We start from the raw sequence: 9,108 nt of genomic DNA, 5'->3' as shown, positions 1-9,108 counted from the left end.
ATGATACCATGGTCCACAGTATCAAAAGCCGCTGAGAGGTCCAAAAGCACAAGGACAGAGGAATAACCCCTGTCCCGGGCCCTCCAGAGATCATTTACCAACGTGACCAATGCCGTTTCCGTGCTGTGTCCCGGCCTGAAGCCCGACTGGTATGGGTCTAGATACTCTGTTTCATCCAGGTGCCGAGGGAACTGCCGCGTTGGACTCTTTCTTTAAAAAATAGACGGTGGATAACCGCGGGACTAAGCCATTAAAAACAAATTACCCAACCCTGGCCGTTAAAGACTCAGTTTATGATCACTGGAAAATGCAATCATAATATACTTGTTCTTACCTTTTTGGGGCTGTATTTGAATCTAAGGTCCATTCAAAATGCTGCTCTTGCTCCTTGAAGCCCTAACCAGCTTGGGGCCAGATAACTTTCTCACATCCTTTCTTAATATAGAGATCCAGAGCCTAAAATTATGCTCAGATAACTTTTCTAGAAAAGATTAACTTGGTTGCCAGGTTGCTCCCTTTGAATGCTACATGCCTCATTTATCTGTATTTGATTTCTCTAGGAATGGCTCAGCTTGGAAACCTCTCCCTTTCCTCTCAGCATGGCTGGCTCAGGAATTCTGGGAGTTGAAGTCCACGAGTCATAAAAGAGCCAAGGTTGCCTACCCCTGCTGAAGTTCTAAATTTAAACACTTAAAACAATCTATTCTTCTGTTCAAATTTACTGCTCGTTTATTGTAGTTTTACAGTATACAGGTAATGCTCAACTTACGACCACAACTGAGCCCAAAATTTCTGTTGCTAAGTGAAACATTGGTTAAGTGAATTTTGCCCCATTTTACGACCTTTCTTGCCGCAGTTGTCAAGTGAATCACTGCAGTTGTTAAATTAGTAACAGTTGTTAAGTGAATCGGGTTTCCCCCATTGACTTTGCTTGTCACGACGTTGCAGAAGGCAGTCACACATGACTTGGGACACTGCAACGATCAGAAATGAGTCAGTTGCCAAGCATGTGAATTTTGATCACGTGACCATGGGGATACCACAATGTGAAAAATGGTCGTTACTTTTTTCAGTGTCATTGTAACTTTGAACAGTCACTAAATGAACTCTGGTCAGTCAAGGACTACCTGTATTCAGGTTTAGGGTGGGTTCAGGGTCTTGCTCTCTGTTAAGAGTGAAGGCAAATATATGTGTCTCAGGATAACGTTGCAGGATCCAATCTGACTCAGTTTTGTATTTTGTATTCCAAGCTTTTGGACTCGTGCTAGAGCCCACCTTCAGGGAACATCCCTCTAGCAGAGTATGAGCTGTTCTGTGTGTGGTATTTGTACATGCTCTGTTAAGGTTTACAAATTTTGCTGTTTTGGAGGATGGTATGCAAACACACTGCAAACAAGCGAATAAAATTGTATGTGGACTGCTGCTTGGATGCTGGAAATATTGCAAAAGAGACCTGCTGGATCAGATCATATATCCATGTAGTTGAGCAGCTGGTAGACCTATACCAGTGGTGGCGAACCTATGGCACGGGTGCCAGAGGCGGCACTCAGAGCCCTCTCTGTGGGCGTGCACGCCGTCGCCCCAGTCCTACGCCTTCAGCTGGGTTTTATAAAACCTTTTCGCTTTAGGCCTCCACCGCCGTGTGCAAAAAAAAAAAAAAGAAGGTTCAATCAGTCAATTTCAACTTCTCGTGGAAAAAAAAAAAGATCTTGCAAAGTTGAAATTGATTGATTGAACTTTTTAGTCCCACCCAGTCTGTTGTTACCACTGCAGCCACGCCCACCCAATGGGCCATATCCAGCCAATGGGCCACACCCACCTGGCACTCGACGATGCATCAGTGGGTTTTGGGTTGCAGTTTGGGCACTCAGTCTCTAAAATGTTCGCCATCACTGACCTATAGGCTAAATCAGACTCAGAAGTTAAAAAGTAAGGTGGAACAGAACTTGTTTCTTATCCTTCCTGGTCCCAGCTCTGAGACAGACTGAGACTTGTGGTTTTATTTTAGATAGAATGGCTAATAGCTCCCAACAAACCCACCTTCTATTGTTTTTGGCCTCGTTCCTCTTAAAAATCATCAAATCCTGTCTGTTTTCTAAAACATACACAGCACAGGAAGATCAACAAAGCCAGGGAAGGGTAGTGATGGTAGAGTCCAGCTCTATCCATTGAAATGCTTAATTCTTGCCCCCAAGCAGAAAAAAATGCTGCCCTCAGCCACCAAAGGACAGTTTCTTTCTGGTCTTCTCCCGACACAGAATGGGAGGGAGAAAGCAGACTGTGCCCACCCTGCAGGAATGAGTCACCACAAACAGGAAACCTGGCTCCATCTTCTGCCAAGTGGGTGAGAGGCCACAGCCGTCCCCCCAATCAGGGTTCTCCTTGTCCCCCATGATTGCCCCTCACCTCTAAATCAGGGTTTGCAAACTGAGCCAGTTTCCTGACACCGGTCTACCTCAACCTCACCGCCATCCTCGCTTCCCTTCACTCACTTGCGGGCTGTGTTTCTTCCACAAGGCGGGAATGAGCCTCTGCACAGCCTGATACTCAACAGGAATCTCGTAGACATGTAGATCCACATCCTCTCCGAGGCCCATTTTCTCCAACTCCTGGAAAAGGGAAGAAAAGGTTTCAAAATAAGTGGCTATCAAAAAGGCTCTCAGAGATGTGTTTTCTCTGGCCCTTGGAACAGCCCCCCCACCTGAGATTGGGGGGGGGGGCATGGAGGATGTGAAAACCTGAGTCTTCCCCCAAGCATTGGGCTAGAATGGGGTTGAATCAAGGGGTTAAAACAGTGGAATTCTGGGAGTTGAAGTCCACATGCCTTAAAATTGTCAAGGTTGAGAAACACTGGGTTAAAATGATGTATTTTTATGTTGTTGTTTTTATTGGTTGCTGTGAGCCACAGGTGGCTGTTCTGTGAGACAGGTGGCCATACAACTTCTTTAAATAAACAAGGGGCTTCCACTTAGGTCCAGCCATAGTTATTTGGGTACATGGGCTAAAGGGAACTCATCATATTCAGTGGCAGTCTACTTCTAATTATCAAATGTTGAGTCGAGAGGGCTTTTTGTGTGCTGATTACGCCCTTGCTGGTCTCAGCAGGTGGCACTACCTAAATAGGGCTCAGCCCAATTAGGACTTGGCTAGAGATGCCCAGGAAAGATCAGAGCTATAATTAGAACCGGGAAGTCAGAGAAGCAGGTCTCACAAAAAGGAAAACTATCTTTTTCTTTTAATAAGAGGGGCATTCTATGAAGTTACTAGGATTTACACTCAACTCAGGGGAGGCTGTAATTTTTTTCTACCCCACAAGCGCACACAGTAGCAAAACAAATTACAGCAGCATTAACTACAGCAAGAAGGGTCTGAAATAAACATTATCCTCCCTCCTTTCCTCTCATTAAAGCAGGTTTTCTCAAACTTGGCAAATTTAAGCTGTGTGGACTTCAACTCCCAGAATTCCCCAGCAGGTAATGATGGCTGAGGAATTCTGGGAGTTGTGGTCCATACAGCTTAAAGTTGCCAAGGTACAGGAAACACTGCATTAAAGAAATATTTATTTATTAATCATGCAGATTGTGACTAATTAAAAGGAAATCAAAAGAATTCTCAGACAAGCAAATAACAGTGTTTTGAAAAGAAAGGGCTATTTTGGGATGGTGGACATCTGGCTTTCGATATGGATAAGGCTTAAAACCAAGACATCTGGAGGATACCTGATAGTGAAAGTTAGGTTACTGTCCAGCAAGAAACATCTCTATTGCCTTTGATGTTGTAACTCCCGCCATGGATTTTGAAACCCAGGTACTCTAGGACAGACATGTCAAACTCACGACGTCATGTGACGTCGCGCAACGTATCGAGACAGTTTTGCCATTGCCGGCAATGGGGTGGGCGCGGCTTCCGGATGATGCATTGACATCCGTGCTCTAGGAGATGGCCATAAAGTTCCTTTGGTATGGTTCACTTGTGGAAATAGATTAGATTAGATTAGATTAGATTAGATTAGATTGGATTGGATTGGATTGGATTGGATAGATGGATGATAGAAGATAGATAGCTAGACAGACAGACAGACCTCCTTCATGATTGCCTGAAAAAGACTAGCCACGCTGTAAGCCCAACAGAAAAGTAACAAAAAAGGTTCTTATATGGAAACACACAGAAATGCAAAGGAGAAAACCCATATATGTATTACAAACAGATATGTACTTGAATAATAATTCCACTGGATAACTATATAAAGAACTGTAACTATTTACTATTATATCCTTTTCATTGCTGCATTTTTTCCACTGTTTTTTAAAAAGCACTTTCGTTGCGTGAGTGTGACCACGCCCTATTTTATGAGGGGTTTTTTTGCCAGTCATTAACCAAATCCAACTTCCTCCACTAACTTTGCTTGTTGGGAGCTGGCACGGAAGGTTGCAAATGACAATCACGTACGTCAGGGGTCCTCAAACTGGGGAATTCTGGGAGTTGAAGTCCACAAGTCTTAAAGTGGCCAACTTTGAGGACCCCTGTCCTACGTGGTCCTGGGATGCTTCGACTGCCATAAATACACACTGGTTGCCAGACTCCTGAATCGCAATCACATGACCGCAGCAATACTGCAACAGTTGTAAATGCAAGCACCAGTCATAAGTTACTTTTTCCAGTGCTACTGTAACTTTGAACAGCCACTAAACAAATGGTTGTAAGTCGAGGACTCCCTGTAAGGGACACCCTGGTGCTTTCGCCCTGTAAGATGCAGGCTCCTCAAAATGATAAGCGAAATTCTGGGACACAGTTTATTTTCTGCACGACCCAGTCAAGCATCAAAGACTTGGGGCCAATGGTCTGAGCCAGAAATAGGGGAGACATGGTAGCAGTGTTCCAGTATCTGAGGGGCTGCCACAAGGCAGAGGGGGCCAGGTTGTTCATCAAAGCAACAGAGAGATGGACAAGAAACAATGGTTGGAAACTGATCAGAGAGACAAGCAACCTGGAATTAAGGAGACACTTTCTGACAGTTAGAACAATCAACCAGTGAAATAGCTTACCCCCAGAAATCGTGGGCGCTCCAACACTGGAGATTTTTAAGAGAAGACTGGACATTCACCTGTCTGAGATGGTATAGGTCCTCCTGCTTGACCAGGGGACTGGACTAGAACAGGGGTGTCAAACTCAATTTCATTGAGGGCCGCATCAGCATTGCAGTTGCCCTCAGGGGGCCGGGTGGGTGTGGCCAAGGTGGGTGTGGTCTACTGAGTGGGCGTAGATGGAGTGGGTGTGGCCTACTGGGTGGGTGTGGCCAGCTCTACATCGTTCACGTCAAGGGTGCCTGTGGGGGCCTGGGCAGGAGTGGGACAGATCTGAGGGTCTCTGGCAGAAAGGGGATGGAACCAGGGCAAGGGCCAAGGCATGGTCCACTGGAGGAGCCTCACTGTTCCTCTCAGGCCATGCCGTGGGGGGGGGCTTATGGAGCTAAGACTGAATGCGTTTGAGCATAGATGGCCATCACAAAATTGTACATTGGCTCTCGGCTGGCCTGGGCCAGGGCCAAGGCAGAGGGGGCCGTTCCCTCACTGTTTCCAGGATGGCTTCGCAGGCCACATGAAACGACTTCGCGGGCCACATCCGGCCCCCGGGCCTTGTGTTTGACATGTCTGGACTAGAACAGGGCTTTTCAACCTGTGGTGCGGGTACCACCTGTGGTACATTGGCACCTGGCAGGTGGTACGCGAAAATCCTAGAAAAGTGGTAGTGGGGGAGGGGAATGAGCTGAACCGGTGGCAGCACCGCACAAGCCTGAGCTGCAGGGCTGTCAGGGCTCAGTGGAAGTGCCAGGATCAGTGCCAGGCTCCAACTGAAGCTCGGCGCTGATCCTGGCGCTTCTGCTGAGCCCAGAAGAAGCGCTGATCAGCTGGAATGTTGCAGCATCTCCAGGGTCTTGTGATTTACATTCAGATGCTTGGCAACTGATTTGTATTTATGACGGTCACAGTGTCCCAGGGTCATGTGAAGTGACCAAAACCTGCTGCAACCACCCAGCAGACGGGGGGGAGGGGGAATAAAAACCAAACACCCCCCACCCCACCCCGCTGCCAATCCTCAACAGAAATGCTCACAACAATGGAAACCTCAGACAGGAGGAAGAGCGCCGCCGGGTGGGCAGGCAGGTGTCTTGCTCGGCTATGGCTTGGGAGGCACTTTTTTCAGTGTCATTGTAACTTCGAACAGTCACTAAGTGAACTGTTGTAAGTCGAGGACTACCTGTACTTTATTATTTTTTTCCTTTTGGGGGGGGTCATCAAGTTTTTGACCCCTTGCTAGGTGACTGATGGTACTCGGATAGTGCCATATCCTAAAAGTGGTACAATGGGTGAAAAGGTTGAAAAGCCCTGGACTAGAAGATCTCCAAGGTCCCTTCCAGCTCTATTCTATTCTATTCTATTCTATTCTATTCTATTCTATTCTATTCTATTCTATTCTATTCTATTCTACACACACACACACACACACACACACACACACACACACACACACACACTTGTTACTTTATAAGAATTGGAAGCTCTCTCCAGCCTCAGTGCTGCAGCCCACAAATCAAACTGGATTGTACGCTCAGCAAAACTGCTCATTTGCTTCTCCCCCCCCCCCCCCCGGTCTTCCTAACGTGAATAGCAAAATGCAACGGTCACTGGACAAGCCCTTCAGATTACCCTGTCACCAGCTGGGAAGGCTAGGAAGCTAAAAGGAATAAATAGATAAGTCAAAAGTACAGCCTCCCCAACCATAAAAATACTGCCAATCGAACAGGCACAAATTACAAATGTGTCTCAGGGTCTATCCTGATGCAGGATGCAAGGACAATGATTCGCTCTTAAAACTGGAGGCCAGAGACTTAGGGCTGGGTGGCTAAGAAAAGAGTTTTTTATAATTTGGGGAGCTAGTGGGAAAATTAAATGAGAAAGCAGTGGAAAGGGTTAATCTTCCCCTTCTCTTGCAAAAAGCCTAATCTAATGAGCTCTGAATCTTCTATTGATTTTGAAAAAGAAAAAAATCACTAATTGTGGAGGCATCTGGTTGACAAGAGCTGAAAGAGAATAAGTAGCCTGGGGGACCACTTTGGTATATTAGCTGCCATTAACCATGAAAGCTAGAGGGAAGCTATATTCAGACGCAGTCTATCTTAGAAGAGCAGAGCAAGGAACACTGCTGCTCATGGGCTTCAAAGTTGGTGAAAAGATCCACTTGCCTTCCTTTTTAATTCTACGAACGAGGAATTCTTTAGTTCTTGTCACAATAAGAACTCCAAGTTCAAGAAAATCAACAGCCTTGCAGCACCTTTTATGGCTGTTGTATTAAAAGACATCAGCTTTTGTCTTGGTTGCTATAGGTCAGGGGTAGGCAACCTTGGCTCTTTTATGACTCGTGGACTCCACGAGTCATAAAAGAGCCAAGGTTGCCTACCCCTGCTATAGGTAGTCCTCTACTTATGACCGGTGAAAATGGGACTTACAACCCAGTTTCAAAATTCCAATGTCTGCTCCCCACGGTCATGTGACTATGTTTTGAGTGCTTAGCAACCAGCCCATATTTATGGCCATTTGCAGCATGCAAACCACAGTTTCTGGCAAAAAAACAACAACAACCCTCCCCATAGAGAATAATGAGTTTGTGTAATGACTGCAACGTTTGCTTCATGGCTGCCGCATTCACTTAACAAACACCACATATGATTATATTCTGAGGCACACAGAACGCTGTTACCTTCCCACTGAAGTGGTACCTATTTATCTACTCACATTTGCATGCTTTTGAACTGCTAGGCGGGCAGGAGTTGCAGCAAGTAACGGGAGCTCACCCCATCCTGCAACACTCAGGCCTCCAACCCGGACAGTCAGCTTTCCAGCTGACAAATTCAGTGTCTTTAACTGCTGAGCCATTACCCCTCCACCTATTTATGTTTAATACAGTGTTTCGCAACCTTGACAATTTTAAGGCATGTGGACTTCAACTCCCAGAATTCCACAGCCAGCATTGGTTTAATAGAACATAAATAACTCGAATAACCTATCCTGTTCCAAACCCAGGAAATATTAAAGAACATGCAAGTCATCTTCCTCAACAGGAAATGCCCTCTGAGACCACAACTCCCAGATTCCTCAGCGATGACAGGTTGGAGAACATGGATGTCTCTCCCACATGAGATCTCTCCCACTGGCCTCCTAGTTCTCATTTTTACAGAGTCTTGGATTCTGTATGCACACAACTTTTTCAGATCCAGCACTGTGGCTGCATCCGGTATTTTCACTTTTCCAGAAGTGGGTAACGGAGAAGAAATGTGAAAAAACAGCAAAGATAAAAACTCATCAACATCTCTGCAGATGGCCAATTCCTGACAAAGCCTTGACTTTCTTTTTCTGGCAGCCGGAAATATCCAGGATAACTAGCGTGGCTGCATCATGAGCAGCCTAGCAGTATCTAATGCAAAACACTTGTCTGGTCAACGCAATGGGAAGCAGCCTTCAACCCACTTTTTCCTGTCTCCAGCCTGCCAAAGCAATTTTCTGCCTGAACTTTGAACAAGATTTAAAATGCATCAAGAAAGACTGTGCAGGTAGAGCAGAAAGCAGAGGAATCCCAAAACATTTTGAGCTATTCTCACACCCACTGAACCAGTCCAAACCTGGCACCTCACTCTTGAGCAATGGATAGAGGTCCCTGGGAATGGAAGTAAATATACCACACATGATTCACTGATATTTTTAATAAGGGTGTCAAGTTAAAAACAGAAACCATTTCCAGAAAGGGAAAACATGTAAATATAAAAATGGGCTGACTGAGAATGAGAGAGAAACTATCGACCCAGAATTACCAGACCTGATGAATTAAGGATTTAAAAAAAAATAATTCTGCAACATATAATAATAATAATAATAGTAAAGTTGGAAGGGACCTTGAAGGTCATCTAGTCCAACCCCCTGCTCAGGCAGGAAACCCTATACCATTTCGGACAAATGGCTGTCCAGTCTCTTCTTAAAAACTTCCAGTGTTGGAGCATTCACCGCTTCTGGAGGCAGGTTGTTCCACTGGTTAATTGTTCTCACTGTCAGGAAG

At 45.6% G+C, this 9,108-nt stretch overlaps 1 protein-coding gene across 1 annotated transcript in view; it reads right to left on the bottom strand.

Moving 5' to 3' along the window:
• PGPEP1 (pyroglutamyl-peptidase I) overlaps positions 1-9,108 on the bottom strand; it is a 33,367-nt gene that overhangs the window by 3,492 nt on the left and 20,767 nt on the right. The window contains exon 3 of the mRNA XM_015809993.1: positions 2,493-2,609. Within this exon, the coding sequence (XP_015665479.1) occupies positions 2,493-2,609 (117 nt within the window). The remainder of the gene's footprint in view (positions 1-2,492; positions 2,610-9,108) is intronic.

This window comes from Protobothrops mucrosquamatus, unplaced genomic scaffold (assembly GCF_001527695.2).
Source record: "Protobothrops mucrosquamatus isolate PMUCROS unplaced genomic scaffold, P.Mucros_1.0 scaffold6, whole genome shotgun sequence".
NCBI lineage: Eukaryota > Metazoa > Chordata > Lepidosauria > Squamata > Viperidae > Protobothrops > Protobothrops mucrosquamatus.
Note: the sequence above shows the minus strand (reverse complement) of the source record. Positions and strands in the feature narration are given on the sequence as shown.